At 59.6% G+C, this 16,463-nt stretch overlaps 1 protein-coding gene across 1 annotated transcript in view; it reads right to left on the reverse strand.

The window, feature by feature from the left end:
• ADARB1 (adenosine deaminase RNA specific B1) overlaps window positions 1-16,463 on the reverse strand; it is a 31,672-nt gene that overhangs the window by 1,409 nt on the left and 13,800 nt on the right. The window contains exons 5-8 of the mRNA XM_058661560.1: window positions 14,250-14,418; window positions 13,698-13,846; window positions 12,414-12,582; window positions 7,375-7,556 (exon numbers count right to left, since the gene is read on the reverse strand). Of these exons, the coding sequence (XP_058517543.1) occupies window positions 7,375-7,556; window positions 12,414-12,582; window positions 13,698-13,846; window positions 14,250-14,418 (669 nt within the window). The remainder of the gene's footprint in view (window positions 1-7,374; window positions 7,557-12,413; window positions 12,583-13,697; window positions 13,847-14,249; window positions 14,419-16,463) is intronic.

Consider the following 16,463-nt stretch of genomic DNA (forward strand, 5'->3'; position numbering starts at 1 on the left):
CTGGGGCGGGGTCAGCGAGCCTCAGTGCACACGGGATGTTCCCGTAACGCGCATTTCCCACACAGACCCTCAGAGGGCAGGAGCCCCTGGTCACCCAGCTGAGGGGACCAGTGCTCCCAGTCATTACGGGGCACCCCGGGACATGAGCTCTGCATACACTCCTGGCACCAAGGCCAGGGGTTCGGGCCTCACAGTGCCACATGCACAGCCCTGGAAGGGACAAGACACCTAATTTTCCTCTGCCACCCACCCCCACCCTGGGAGCCTGCTGGGTCCTGGGGAGCTGTAGGCAGGTGCTGGGCTGGAGTGCAGGCCCTGGGGTGACAGACCAACAGAGCCACATGGGTCAGCAGGGACTGAGGATGAGCCAGGGCCAGAGCACATGCGCACACAACACCCTGGGCTCCCAGCACTGCGAAGTACACACTTGGTCAGCATGCCCTCACTGGACTGCCCCACTTCTTCCTGGAGGGCCATCGGAACCACCGGGCCTGTGTTCAGAGCGAGGACCCCGGGCAGGGCAGACACAGGGAAGCAAGGTGGCCTGGGTCACCAGACCAGGGCATGAGGAGGGCGCCTGGGGGCGGTCAGGGCGGCCTCCAGCTGGAGGAACCTCCCGGGAGGTCACAGCCCTGAGCCAGAGACAGAGCCTGCCACGTGTAAGCTCAGATACGAGCGACGGCTGAGGTGCCCACTGCAGGCAGCTGCGAGAGGAGCCCAAGTTTTACAGTCTTGGCCAGGCGCTCCCTGCCCGCAGGGCATCTGCTCAGACCTGTGTGGGCAGCCCAGTGTGACCCAGTGGCAGTGCCCTTCCCTGAGCACGTGTAAATCAGTGCCAGCCTCAGGATGAGACCACCCCTCACCTGCCATCTTTGGATCCTGCCACTTTTTTTCTTTTATTTTGTTGATAATCTTTACACAGTTGATTAGGGCGCAAAGGGTCAAGGGCTACAGGAAAGTGGGTAAGACCACTGTCACATTCTCCTTTTTCCTTCCTGTATCTGGGGTAAGGAGGGACATAAAGGCAGAAGCCCCACGCAGCCTCCCACCCAGCCCAGGTCCCCAGCGTGGGGCACGCTCCGAGGCTCCTGCTCAGGTGGTTTGGATAGTCCAACAGTTCTGAATTGCTGCCAATCTCGCCACTCCAAGTGTGAATCCACTGGCTGACACAGTCCACCTTATAATCTCCGTTTGCCCAGATTTTCACTGCCAACACATGGCTAGGGTAGATTACTGATTTGTTCTGTCCTCCGTCCTCTCTTGTGGTACCAGGTGTCCTCTGCAGGTTCCGATGGACAGCCATACCCTCCCTGTGCACCTGGGTATGCTGCCCACTGCTCTGAGCCCCTGAGGAGGCCCGGCTCTGACATGCACTCCATGGTCAGACCGTGGAACCTGCACTTCTCTCCATGGTTGGAGTTCTGAGTCTAGCATTCAGTTGGGTGATCCCAGACCTGTTCTTGTGTGTATTCACCAGTACAGGGTCCACCACAGACCGTCATCCCAAACGGCTTACATGCACACTACACTGGTGATTGTGATTGCTGGGTCAGTTCTGTCTCCAGCTCTGTCCTCTACACAAACCAATGGGTGCTGCAGCCCAGCCCGGTCCCACCCACCACACACTTGGTCACGTAAATAAGTGGGAGCTACAGCCTAGTCAGAGCGACCCTCAAGAACTCCCACCGGGCCTGCCCTCTGCCCTGGTTTCTGTGCTTGCCAGTATGTGCAGCAGACTGGTCCGACTGGGGTCCCACATCCCATTCAGCTCTTGTACATGCTAATGGGCATTGAAGACTAGTTCAACCCAACCAGCCCCACTGTCCAGCCCACACATGTGTTGGTGGGTGCCACTCTCTGTCTAGCCATGCCTGCCCCAGTCCTGGTTCTCATGTTCACCAGTGGCATGGCAACCCAAGAGGGAGGTGCCCACTGTTTCCCTACTGGGCCCACTCCTACTCCTGGATCTGGCACTCTCCAGGTGGTTCTGCACTTTAACTTGGCAGAACTGTCCCATGTGCCAGCATGTGCCAGCTGATGCTGTGGCAAAGCCCAACCAACCCTCACCCACTCTGATTTATGCTTGCACCAGTAGGAACAGTCAGCCCAGTCTGGCTTTCCCCTGATCAAGTTCACATGAAGCCAGCAGGTGTTGTAGCCCTGCCCGACCTGGTCTGCCCCCAGTCCCAGCTCTCATGCTCACCAGTAAGAGTAGTGGCCCAGCAGGGGAGCCCCACGCAGCCCCCCTACTGTGTTCATTCCCTACCCCACGGTCTCGCGTGTGCTGGTTGGGTGCTGCAGGTCAGTCTGGCATGGCCTGTCTCACCTCAGCATTTGCCAGTGGGTGCTGTAGCCTGGCCGGGCCAGGCACTGCCCCCAGCTCCAGGGTCCTGCCACCTTTAAGTGGGCACCCCACTTCCCATCATGCACCTGGTACCATGATGGTTTTAATCTACCAGGAGCCTGGAAGTGGGCAGAGTGTGACCTGCCCCAACAGCACCTGCTTTGGGATATTCAGGTGGGTTCCGAGTTGATGCCCGTGCCGTGCAGGCGGGTCTGTGCCTAACAAGCCAGGGAGGGGGAGCGGGGGTAGGGCTTTCCTTCATAGGGGCTGTTGTTTATTCACAGAAGGGTTTCTGGGGGTCTTTCTGCTTGGCCTGTTGGTCTGTGTCTCCCTGCCTGGTTTACTTCCGGAGTTGGCACTCTGACTGCTCTGGATGAATCCCGCCCCACCTTTGGGTTCTGTCCTGCTGAGCCCAGAGTGAGCAGGCGAACAGGCAGCAGGAGCCCCCGCAGCAGAGGGACAGAGAGTGCGTCTGAAGAACTGGGGTCGGGGGTTGTCTAAGGGCGGCAACACCAACAAATACCTGGGAAAGCCGGGCTGCACCTGTAGCTCCCGGCAGGTCAGCAGGCTGGACGACGGGTGACTGCGACAGCCGTCCCTGCCCCAGGGCTGGCCCTGCCTCCCCAGGGGATCACATGGCTCGGGCTGCAGCTGCAGAACCCGTGGGAGGAGCTAGCCCACAAGCTGCCATGCCCTGGCCATGCTGGCTGAATAGAGAACGTCCTACCCACCCACGCGTTCTCCAGCTGCAGCATCCACGGACCCACGTGGCCACACACAGCACGCAGCTTTGGGGGGCGGGGCATCGCCTCAGTGAGGCCTGCACTCCAGCAGCGGGGCGCTGCAGCGTGGGGCGTGATATGGCTCCCAGGGGGCCTCCCAGGATCAACCCAAGCCGGGACTGGCAGAGCAGACAGCGGCAGGTGGGTTCGGATCTAGGCAGGACGAGCCCTGCCTTTCTCAAGTTGTCCTTGAGCCTTGTAGGTGGCCTCCCTGGGCGGATGGACTCCTCTGATGAGTCTTGAGGTCAGGTGCTTGTAGGACGTCCTCCACGCCTGCAGCTGGTGTCTTGGCACACGGTGTGGCTCACATCTTGATGGAGGCTTATCAGTTTTCTCTCATGTTCCAGGGTGTGTTTCTGAGTCTCTCCTGGTTGCACTGTTGCGAGTCTATGGCAGGGATGGGTTCGAGCCGGGCAGGGAGGGTGCGAGGTGTGAGCTGAGATTCTGGGACCAACGCATGTCCTGTGGACCTGCCGCCACTGGGCGAGGTTTGTCCCCTCCTGCTGTGTCACCTGGGACCTCTGCTGGAGCGTCGTGTCCCGCACACGCTGTGCTCCGCACCGAGAGCAGTGTCCAGCTCTGCCTGCTGCTCCAAGAACTACTGCAGGGTTTAACTCGAGTGCCTGGAGCGTCGCTGTTTTAATTGAACCTACAGCTGACAGTGCAGTGAGGGAAAGCCGCTGCCACTGCTCAGCAGCCCCGGGGGCATCTCCTGCTCCGGCCGCCCGTCGCGTGGGAAGCCCTGTGAGTGTGAATTCCGTCTCCGATCATGGCCGTGAGTGTGCCGCAGAGCTGGGCTCCGGGACAGACTAGGAGGGATCAGCCAGAGCTGGCTGACTGACGCCCAGGCGCCCCCAGACAGGTGAGGTGTGGTGGCCTCACAGCAGCCAGTCCAGGGTCTGCATTGCCGCCCTCCTCACGGGTGCCAGGGCCCCTCGGGCTGCTGGCTGATAGGGACACTGCCAAGCGGCTTCCATTTCCGCTCTGTTGCTAGCGAGCCCCCGCGGTATTCCTGTGTTCCGGAGCCTTCCTTCTCGGACCCTCGTCTCTGTCCCTTAGGTGTCTTTGTCACTGTGGTGCATATTCTGCAGTTAGCTGTCTATGAAGTGACCTATTGGATCCTTGACGATCTAAAAAGAATGGTTTTTTGGTCCGGCACCCTAGCCTGGTGGCTAAAGTCCTCGCCTTGCATGCTGCAGGATCCCATAAGGGCACCAGTTCGTATCCCAGCTGACCCACTTCCCATCCTGCTCCCTGTTTTGTGGCCTGGGAAAGCAGTCGAAGACAGTCCAAAGCCTGGAGACCCTGCACCCGCGTGGGAGACCTGGAAGAGGCACCTGGCTTCGATGGGCTCAGCTCCAGCCATTGTGGCCACTTGGGGAGTGACCCAGCAGATGGAAGATCTGTCTCCTCTGTAAATTTCATCTGCCTTTCAACTAGAAAAAAAGGGGGCGGCGAGATTTGAGGTGCCTTGCCCATCCCTCCTCTCCTCCTCTCTGTAAATCTGCCTTCCCAACACAAATAATACATCTTTTAAAAAACGGCTTTGTCCCAGTGTTTGGTGGAACACCTCTTCAGGTCGTGGAGAGCTCTGCCACTTAGTTCCAGTTCCAGGGAGCGTGTCCACACGGACCCAGGCTCAGCACTCAGGTCTCCCGAGGGTGAAGGAGATGGGGTGACTGCCATCGCTGTTTGGCTCAGCCACGCAGCCTTCCCTGGTGACCCTGGCCCCACTGGGCCTTGGTGACTCCCGCTTGGATACAACCCGGAAGGAAGAGTCAGTGTTGCAGACCCTCCTTTCTGCTGCCGCTGTCCTGGCAGCCCCCAGCCCCCACTGCTCCTCACCTGAGGGCAGGTCCCTGGAGGAGGGCTGCTCCCGGGCCCGCAGTGACCCGACCCTGGGCTCACGCACAGGCAGGAGGGGCAAGGCTTCCGCTCGCTCAGGATTTCTGTCCTGGCTGACTTGTTTCCCAAAGACGCTTCTCTGGCTGCTGTGAGCTGCGTGCCGAGGCAGCACGGCCCCGGCCAGCGTGCTGCTGCTCCCTCAGGAACGGACGGCCCATCCCCACGCTGCCCTCGGCGGCCCCACGGCTGCACACGAGACCGAATTCTGGCTGAGGAATGCTTAACCGCAGACAGCGCCCATCGGACCTGGCCGACGAGCTGGGACAGCGCCCATCGGACCTGGCCGCTCGAGCTGGGACAGCGCCCATCGGACCTGGCCGCACGAGCTGAGAAAGATGCCGGCATTAACAAGGGTGGAGTACACAAGGCATACAGAAAACAGCTGCCCAGGAACCCAGTGCTAACGCTGTGACCAGGGGGTCAGTGCAGTGGACTGGGGGCCACACCTCAGCGAGGAGGCGTGAGTCGACACAGCATGCCACGCACAGTGTGGACATGGAGGCGTGACACGGGACACCCACCCCCATGCATCCCAGCTGTTCTTGCGTGCGGGTCTCCTGCTGAGGAGGGATCAGTCTCAACCTTTCCAAACCCTTGGCCAAGGATGCGTCCGAGTGCTCCTCCCGCTACTCCACGTCCCTGGACGCGTCCGAGTGCTCCTCCCGCTACTCCACGTCCCTGGACGCGTCCGAGTGCTCCTCCCGCTACTCCACGTCCCTGGACGCGTCCGAGTGCTCCTCCCGCTACTCCACGTCCCTGGACGCGTCCGAGTGCTCCTCCCGCTACTCCACGTCCCTGGACGCGTCCGAGTGCTCCTCCCGCTACTCCACGTCCCTGGACGCGTCCGAGTGCTCCTCCCGCTACTCCACGTCCCTGGACGCGTCCGAGTGCTCCTCCCAGCACCACTCCACATTGCTCGTTTGACTCCCTTCCACTTCAGTGACATCCACGCTTGTGGGTCCAGCTTCACTAAGGGCCCATGGCCACCTGCTGACCTCCCTGACAGGGTCAGAGCTGCCTGTCCGGCTGACCTGAGCACTCAGCACACAGCCAGGCCCTGTGGTCACAGCCGGGCCCTGCGGACAGAGCCAGGCCCTGTGGATACAGCCAGGCCCAACAGCATGAGCTCACTCACCCCAAGAGCATTAGCCAGCTTTGATCTTAACCAGAGGTTACAGCACACTGAGTAACGTCCCCAGTGATACTGCCTCACATTAAAGGCATGCTAGTAGCCAGGCCACAGAGGCAGACGCACACCAAGGAATATGGTTTAGTTTTGAGTTATGGTTTTAGTTTTGAGCTTAAAACAAGTAAGTTGATAAGTTTTAGAAGGATCAAAATACCTTTGCTGTTTCCTTTTAAACAAAGGTGGACTTAGAAGTTAGGACCGTGAGTTGAAAAGCTCCTGTCCACTTTACTGCCAGCCACTGAATTCTAAACAGAAGAGAGAGCTGTAGTAAGGGTGGACAGGGCTGAGAGTTCACTGCCTGGGGCTGCAGGTGCATGTCAGGCTGCTGTGATGGTGCTCCCTGGTGCTCGGGAGAGGACGACCAGTGACCAGCCTGTGACCAGGGAAGCAGCCGCTCAGGAATCTCCCAAGTCAGCCCCGTGGCAAACATGGCTGCTGGGGGACAGAGGAGTCTGCAGGGGCCAAGCCCGCTGGGATTTCTTCCGTGTGAGTAAGAGGGCTGAACCCAGGAAGCCCCAGGGACACGGCTCCTTTCACGTCAGCCTACAGCAGGCTCTGCTGTGGCCCTGAGAGCCAAGGGGTGGTGCAGGGTGCTGCAAAACTCGGGAACAGGTGGAAAGAGGCTGGCGAGGGACTGGCCACCGGGGAGGGGCAGGCAGGCCAGGAGATATTGGTCCTTGATGGGGTGGGCAGCTGGGAGGCACTGGTCCTGATGGGGCGGGAAGCTGGGAGGCACTGGTCCCCGATGGGGTGGGCAGCCGGGAGGCACTGGTTCTGATGGGGTGGGCAGCGGGGAGGCACTGGTCCCCGATGGGGTGGGCAGCTGGGAGGCACTGGTCCTGACGGGGTGGGCAGCCGGGAGGTACTGGTTTTGATGAGGTGGGCAGCGGGAGGTACTGGTCCTGACGGGGGTGCAGCCGGGAGGCACTGGTCCTGATGGGGTGGGCAGCAGGGAAGCACTGATCCTGATGGGGTGGGCAGCCAGGACCTACTGGTCCCCAATAGGGTGGGCAGCTGGGAGGTACTGGTTCTGACGGGGGGCAGCCGGGAGGTACTGGTCCTGACGGGGGGGGCAGCCGGGAGGTACTGGTTCTGACAGGGGGGCAGCTGGGAGGCACTGGTCCTGACGGGGTGGGCAGCCGGGAGGTACTTGCCGCTGAGCAGGGGCTTGTTGAGGGTGTAGAGCGGGGGCAGGTCCTCGATATTGGACAGCCGCTGGTACATGGCCCTGGAGAGATGGTCCCCGTGGTAGAGGCTGCCCAGGATGATGCTGGACAAGTAGATGGGTTCCACGAAGATGCTGAGCAGTGCCCCCTGGATCCCCACCACATTCCACCTGTGGGGAAGGAGACAGTGTCGGGGTATGGCAGCCCAGCCCGCCCTGCCCCCTGCCCCCACACGGCAGCCCAGGGTCCAGTCCCAGGGGAAGCGACCAGCTGTGCAGCAGTCCACAGTCTGAGAAAATTCGGGAAAGTCACTGTAAGTTATGAGGCAGTCTCTCCCTTTGCTCTCCCAGGAGGACACTGAGGACTTGTAGAACGTGTCAGCAGGTAGCACGCTTCGTGTGCGAGGAAGGGGGGATGGACCACACGCCTGGCCAGACATGACAGGCATGGCAGTTCACATGGACCTTGCAGTCCCAGACAGGATGGGAAACCCAGATTTGTGCCCAGGACAGGTGCCACCATGGCTGGTTTAGCCCTGTCTGTACTAGGGTTAAGTGCTGGGGGTTAGGGCCAGGGTTCAGCCCTGACTGGGCTGGGTTAGGGCCAGGGTTCAGTCCTGTCTGCGCCAGGGTACAGTCAGTTCTGTTTTGGGCACACCTGACAGTGATCCTGTAGGAATGCCTCGTGCATTGTGCTGCTCGCGGGAGGACCCTGGCGCTGGCAGGCTCCGCAGCTCTGGCAAGCAGCAGCTGTCATTGGGTGAGGGTCTCAGACGCACACTGACGCCCCTCAGGGGCAGCTGCACCTCTCCAGCTAGAGCCTGGCCAGGTGTGGCCTCATGCTGGGGCCATGTGCCTAGCACCTGCGCAAGCTCCCAGCACTGCTGACTCGTCCCCTGGACCCAGGACCCAGCCTGGCCCTGCGGACTGAGGGCAGTCCCCGCCCAGAACGGCAGCTGCCTGCTCACTCCCACCCACACCGGCCCTGCATCCAGCCCGCAGTAGAGCCCCATGCCCTCAGATGGCCTCACAGGATGGCCCTCTGTGAGCTGGCTTCACCTGCCCGCCTCCACCAGAGAGCACTGGGCCCCCAGAACACTGCAGCCTCACCGTCTGGTCCCTGGCCCAGCCGCCCCGCAGAGCCCGTGCGAGCAGAGCCGTGGCTGCCTGGTGCAGATCTGGGTGCCAGTGCTCTGGGTCAGAGGGCCACCCTGTGCCTACAGCCTCCTCCCTGTGTCGGGACACAGAGTTGACAATGGAGACTTCGGAGATGGAACTCATCCCCACCCGTGCCAGGCAGTGCAGGAGAAATGGAGCCAGCATTGCATCTCCAGGCCACTCTGTGTGTGCGTGTGTGTGTGTGTGTGTGTGCAACTTCTTATGCCTGCACCTGAGGCATTCATTTAAAGAATATATGTTTTCCTATGAAACATTCCCACCCACACCCGTTTTAAAACATGTCACTGTGGTGGGTGTTTGGCACGGTGACCGCAGAGCCACTTGGGATACCATGTCACATCCCGAATGCCTGGGGTCAGGCCCTGGCTCTGTCCCTGCTTCCCACTGCTGCGTGCCCTGGGGGACAGCACAGAACGCCTGAGTCCTTGGGCCCCACCGCCTCTGCACAGGCCAGGTTCCTGGCCTCTACCTGTTCCAGCTCTGCATTGTGTGTGTAAACTGGAAACAGAAACACGCCAGGAGCAAGGCTGTCAGAGTGCTGTAGCTGTTGACGGCACCGCCGGGGTCCTGGGGACCCTAAAGGACACTGGGGCACCGTGAGGCGTTGGCTGCTTCCTGGGAACTCCCTCCTGGTGCCGTTCACCTGTGGCAGCTGAGGGGCATTCTGCCCCTGCCAGGGTTTCTGACTGCGAGGTGTGACTGACACGCAAAGGACGGGCTTGCCTAAGCCAGGTTCTGGCTCCCTGACTGTCCTTCCTTGACCCAGAACCTATTCCCAGGCATTCATGCCTGCGCTCTGCCCTGCCCTTGGCATTTCTAGAAATGTAAAAACCAAATCTGGCACAGCAAGTCTTCTACGTGGCAGTGCCCAGAACTGGGACACACCCCACCACCGGTTTATCCGTTTACCTATGAATGGCTGCCAATTTCTGATCCTACCTAGAATGTTACACGAGCACATCTGTGAGGGTCTGAGTGGACACTGTTTCACCTGCTCAGTGTTGGGTCCATGATTAAGTGTCCGCAGAGAGATGTGGAATTAACGACACGTGGATCGGAGGGTCCTACAACACCTGAGGCTACAGTGGCACAAGGAGGGGTCCAGCAAATGCAGCAGGGACACCCGCATCACCCACTTGGAAAATACAGGCAACTGGGGAGAGGCCTCCCATCCCAGAGCTGCTCCCCTGGGAGACAGGATGGCATTCCAGGGCTCCGGCACCTGGTGTCTGCACAAGGCACCGGCCTGCCACCTCAGAGGCGCCCTGGGACAGGAGCCCCTAAGAGCAGATGGCGCAAGCAGAAGCAGCTCTTGGGGTCAAAGAAGCAAAAAAAAAAAAAAAAAAAACCACTCCCAAACCTGGCAGCAGCCTCCAGCGGATCTGTCAGGAGCTTCTCCCGTGCAGAGCCAGCACATAAATTTGGTTCTTCTAATCCCAGCAAGCACAAAACCCAAGGCGTACAAAGGAACAGGGACAATGACCCACTCAAAGGACAAAAATCAATGTACAGAAACTGAGCCTAAGGAAATGCAGATCTCTGAACTGCCCCACAAGGCGCTGAGGGTCAGAAGATGCTCCATGAGTTAAGACTCACGTGCACAAGCAGAACGAGTGTTGGAAAGAGATGGGCTGAAGGAGGACCCAAACAGGACCCAAAGCCAAAAACCCTACCAGGGCTGACCTGAAATGCGTCAGAGGCGCTTCAGGAAGAATTACGAAAGTGACTGAAGATTCAGCATCTGGAATCACCAAGCCAAAGGACACTGCAGGGAATGGGACCACCCTCCACGCGGACAAATGGGAATCTTCTAGGAGGTAAAGCAAGAGGAGGGGGAAGGGCCTACGAGCTAGTCATGGAGGAAAGTGACCATGTCAGTCGCCGAGACGTGCAGAGGGCGCCCTGCCCAGACAGGCAGCCCTGAATACACACAGGACTCCCGGGGCCACACCAGGAAGCCACAGTCACATACAAGTTCTCTCCAACACCATCAGTGTGCTTCAGAGAAACTGTGATGGCCAGTACAGGGGCCAGTGGGGAAGAAAACTCACCAGTCATGGACACTTTTGAGAAGTAAGGACTTTGGGAGAGAAATAAAAACAGAAAATTCACTGACCCCAGTCCCGCCACCCAGGAGATGCTGCCGGCATGCTACAGGTGCAGACAGAGGACAGGATGGCAGTGCAAAGCCATGCGGGCATCAAGGTGACCTGGTGTACCTGGCATGCAGAGGACTGCAGAGCAGGAATGTCTGTACAGCCATACTCCACACTACCACAGGCAACATGTGAACACGGGATCTGGGAACTCCACACTACCACAGGCAACATGTGAACATGGGATCTGGGAACTCCACACTGACCACAGGTGACATGTGACATGTGATCTGAGAACGCCATACTACCACAGGTGACATGTGACATGTGATCTGAGAACGCCATACTACCACAGGTGACATGTGAACACGGGATCTGGGAACTCCACACTAACCACAGGCGACATGTGAACACGGGATCTCCACACTGACCACAGATGACATGTGAATACAGGATCTGGGAACTCCACACTGACCACAGGTGACATGTGACACGGATCTGGGAACTCCACACTAACCACAGGCGACATGTGACACGGGATCTGGGAACTCCACACTGACCACAGGCGACATGTGACACGGGATCTGGGAACTCCACACTGACCACAGGTGACATGTGACATGTGATCTGAGAATGCCATACTACCACAGGTGACATGTGAACACAGGATCTGGGAACTCCACACTGACCACAGATAACATGTGAACACGGGATCTGGGAACTCCACACTAACCACAGGCGACATGTGACACGGGATCTCCACACTGACCACAGATGACATGTGAATACGGGATCTGGGAACTCCACACAGACCACAGGTGACATGTGAACACGGGATCTGGGAACTCCACACTGACCACAGGTGACATGTGACACGGATCTGGGAACTCCACACTAATGGTTAGCCAACATGTGAGCATGTGATCTGTGATACTGGGATCCAGTAAGGCAGGTGAGGAAATGTGAGCCCTCAGCATGCAGGTGCAGAGGGGACCCCAGAGCTGTGTCTGCTTGGAGGCCTGCAGAAACAAAGGTGCAGAGAACACGAGGCTCACGTTGGCTCTGGAGCTGGAGTCCAGAGTAAGCACACATGTCACAGTGACTCACACCAAGACCTAAGAGCCAGAGCTGGGCTGGAAGGACCAAGTACACAGGCAGTAAGTACTTGCTGGTGGGCAACCTGGAGGTTCCAGACTAGATCTACCAAAGACAACTGGCAGAGAAGGCTGGCAGACAGTACCTGCCACCTTGACGATGCTGACCAACACCACCAAGAACCCTTCAGCAGTGGTGCCACCGCAGGGCACTTACAGGGGAGGTATTTTTATGTGCCTTTTAGCACTTAACACAGTTTATTGTCTTATTTTCAAATGAACATGAGTTTAGTACTAAAGGCAATTGCAGAATGACATTAGCACATGAAGAACAGGATGCCCCAGGTTGCTGGGGTCCTGTGCCCACGTGCAAGGCTGGCAAGAGGCTCCTGGTTTCCTGGCTGACTTGGTGGCACTCGCCAGTGCAGCCATCTAGGGAGTGAATCAGTGAGTGGAAAATCTTTTGGTTTCTCTTCTCTGTAAATCTGTCTTTCCAATAAAAATAAATTGAACTTTAAAAAAAGAACAAACGCCTGGCAGAGCCTGGCACTTGGGAGAGCCATCCTGTTGCTTGGAATCCCGCTCGGAATCGCAGACCAGGCCAGGCAGTGTGGGAACACGGGGCGCCTGGCAGCTGGGGCGGGCAGGGCCTGGCTCACCGTGCTATCTTGTCGCTGCAGGACATGGTCAGCAGCCGCTCGCCCTGCAGCACGCCGTCCCACGTCTGGATGCTGGCGTTGGAGCGCACGGGGATGGTGCCCTCCCCAGACTCTATCTTGGTCCGCAGCTGTCCTCTTGCTTTGCGGTTCGGATGCCTGTCTGCCGGCTCTAGGAGAGAAGCACACGGCTCAGACCCACCGCGAAGGCCAGGGCTGCTCTGCGGAGCAGACGCACGTACATACATGTGCATGTATGTCATGTGTACAACACACGTGTACACACAGCACAGGTGCATCCAGCCAGGTGGGAAGGCAGGACCCCATCACACTCCTGGGCGTGCTCGCCACGCAGCGGGGTGGGGCTGAGGGAAGATGGGGGCTTGCTGTTTTAACAAGACGTATTTCCGGGATTGGGTGTGTGACACAGAGCCCTGGACCAGGTGAACGGGGGATGTGAGCTTTCCTGGAACTCCTCGGCAGCCCTGCACGGCGAACGTGTGTGTTGCCTTTCTAGTGGCTGAATGTTGGATTTGGTATAAATAATGCTGACGTGTGGAGAGGGGATGTGGACACACATCACCAGAAAGTAAAGGTTTGTGTGCAAAGAAGGCTGGGGAAAGGCTGCTGCAGCTGTGTGACCGTAGCTGGCGGTGTGTGGTGTGACCGGCAGGCGTGGCTGTGGCAGGCTGATCAGCAGGGGTGACGAACGGCGTGATTGTGGCGCTGTGACCGTAACAGCAGCCTTGCTTTGTGTGAATTCCTTCTTGCTACAGTTGCTTCCTGCTCTCCAGTGTGGCCACTGGGACCCTTACCTGACATAAGCTACTTGGTTAGTTAGAACCAGCACTTGCTTTAGATTCAGCATTTTCATTCATTAGAATTTTCTCCATATTCCAAAGACAAGAATCCATGCTGTACAGCCGCTCCATGGTTCACATGGAGACCAGCGCTGTGAAAGCAGCCTCCCCGGGGGTCCGCAGTGCCGCCCACCCGACACCCCAGGTGCCTGGGCTGCAGGCGGCCTACCCTCCCCGGGGGTCCGCAGTGCCGCCCACCCGACACCCCAGGTGCCTGGGCTGCAGGCGGCCTACCCTCCCCGGGGGTCCGCAGTGCCGCCCACCCGACACCCCAGTGCCTGGGCTGCAGGCGGCCTACCCTCCCGGGGGGTCCGCAGTGCCGCCCACCCGACACCCCAGTGCCTGGGCTGCAGGCGGCCTACCCTCCCCGGGGGTCCGCAGTGCCGCCCACCCGACACCCCAGCACCTGGGGCTGCAGGCGGCCTACCCTCCAGGATGGGCTCGTGGGGTGAAAAGATCCGGGCGTCGCCGCACGGGGAGGTGCTGATGTACAGATGGAACTGCACGTTCTCCTTGAGCCTCAGCCCGCCCCGCTCCGAGCGCTGGAAGATGGATTTCTTCTGATCATCTTTGCTGCTGGGAACGGAGACATGTCTGAGTGACCTGGGCCGCACACAGCCTGAGCTCAGCCGCTTCCCACAGGGATGGACCAGTCACGTGTCCGTCTCAGTGACGGCAATGGAGACCCTGTCCCCTGTCACATGGGCCCCCACACAGATGGCCTCCGCATGGAGACCACGCGGCAAGGACCAACCCCACCGACGGTGTGGGGAGCTACTGATGTCCTCACAGCTGTGACCACAGTCACATGATCTGGAAGGCAGGCTTGAAGTTTATGGTCATGCCAAGCACACACATGTACACGTGTGTACACACCTTGTGGCACTTTAGTCAGCTCTGCCTTAACCTGGGAGCAGACTGGTCACTGTTGGAGAACTTTCCGGGGACGCAGAGCAGGGAAGGCCGAGGCTGCACTTACTTTAGGTAGAGCTCCAGCTGCGTGTAGAGGAATCTGAGCAGGGACCTGCGCGAGATGATCTCGGCGTGGCAGTCGTTGAGGGCCAGGCCGCGGTCGCTCATGTACTCGCCGTTGATGCACTTGGTCCCCGTGGAGACGCTGATCACCTTGGCGTCCTTAACGTCAGAGCCTGAGCAGCAGGAGAAACTACTGCCTGTGACCCACAGGGTGCGCACTGACGGTGCACGGGTGGACGTGACTCTGTGGGGTCCCCAGACTAGGCCAGCTTCTCACACGTGCCCTGCCCAGTCCTGCCTGCACATACACGTCACCGCCCAGTGTCAGGTGCGCAGACAGGAGCCCGCAGGTGACCTGAAACAGGCCTTGCCTGCAGCGCCCCTGAGAGTGAACACAACGGGCCCCCCACATAAGGACAGGCCACCTGCCAGGTGGGTTCTGGAATAAACAGCAACGGACAGAGTGACCAGGAAGGTCTTACAGGCACAGGTGACCTTCCAGGGAGGGTCCTGCATGGCCTCATCTTGTGACACTGACCACGGCCACGGGCCGAGCCTGCCTGGGCCCCACCAGCTGCCCGGCGGCCCTGTGTGAGTGGCAGGTGTGCAGTATCGTCTGCTCTCACCGCGCTCTCCCAACTTGTGGGCAGTGCTGCCACCCCTTGCCTTCACAGCTGAGGCCTCTCAAACCTAACAGCCTGACAGGAGCCCTGCAGCCTGCACACTGCAGCAGCACCTGTGCCTGCGGGCCTAGGCTGCACCCATGCCGGGGGGCTGCACCCCACCAGCGGGAGTCAACGCCTAGGGAAGGTGAGCTCGCCCACGTGTGCTGCCATGGCAGAGTGAGCTGGCCTCTGAGTGCCATGGGCAGCGGCACTGGGAGTCACCCAGAACTCACATCCACAGGACAGTCCGAGGACTCTGCCTCCCTCCCCGCTACTCTGAGCGGTAGATCCCAGAATGCAGCCCCTCCCTAACTGGTTGGGGGGACAGCTTCCAGAGCGGAGGACTTCTCCTCGGCCATGCCCTGGCCAGCAGGGGGGAGTGCCCCTCCCCAGCCCCTCTGCTCTGGCCAGCAGGGGGAGGTGCCCCCTCTAGGCCACCCTGCATGGTATCTTCCCAGCTGTTCTGTTCCTGTTATAGCACCCTTCCACCCCCAACACTCAGTGTCAAATCAGTCAGGCCCAGGTCCATGGGGAGCTTGTCAGTGGGTTACTGGCATTCCCAGAGCAAACGTGTCAGCCACTCTGTCCAGGTGAGGGGCTCAGATGCCCAAGACCAGCACCTTAGGAAAGAAGTGGCCTCCTGCGTCCTCCCATCATCAGGACAAGGGGTATCCCGGCAGGTGGCAGTAGCCTGCCCAGAGCAAGGGGCTGTCCACAGGCCAGGCACAGGAGCAGCAGCCCACACCCCGGGCAGTTACCTGTGGTCATGACCCCACGCCCCGGGGAGGTTACCTGTGGTCATGACCCCACACCCCAGGCAGTTACCTGTGGTCATGACCCCACACCCCGGGGAGGTTACCTGTGGTCATGACCTACAACCCCAGAGCGGTTACCTGTGGTCATGACCCCACACCCCGGGGAGGTTACCTGTGGTCATGACCCCACACCCCGGGGAGGTTACCTGTGGTCATGACCCCACACCCCGGGGAGGTTACCTGTGGTCATGACCCTACAACCCCAGAGCAGTTACCTGTGGTCATGACCCCACGCCCTGGGGAGGTTACCTGTGGTCATGACCCCACACCCCGGGGAGGTTACCTGTGGTCATGACCCGACACCCCAGAGCGGTTACCTGTGGTCATGACCCCACACCCCGGGGAGGTTACCTGTGGTCATGACCTACAACCCCGGGCAGTTACCTGTGGTCATGACCCCACACCCCAGGGAGGTTACCTGTGGTCATGACCCCACACCCCGGGGAGGTTACCTGTGGTCATGACCCTACAACCCCAGAGCAGTTACCTGTGGTCATAACCCCACACCCCGGGGAGGTTACCTGTGGTCATGACCCCATACCCCGGGGAGGTTACCTGTGGTCATGACCCCACACCCCAGGCAGTTACCTGTGGTCATGACCCTACACCCCAGAGCGGTTACCTGTGGTCATGACCCCACACCCCGGGGAGGTTACTTGTGGTCATGACCCCACACCCCAGGCAGTTACCTGTGGTCATGACCCTACACCCCGGGGAGGTTACCTGTGGTCATGACCC

The sequence above is a fragment of the Ochotona princeps genome, chromosome 3, assembly GCF_030435755.1.
Source record: "Ochotona princeps isolate mOchPri1 chromosome 3, mOchPri1.hap1, whole genome shotgun sequence".
NCBI lineage: Eukaryota > Metazoa > Chordata > Mammalia > Lagomorpha > Ochotonidae > Ochotona > Ochotona princeps.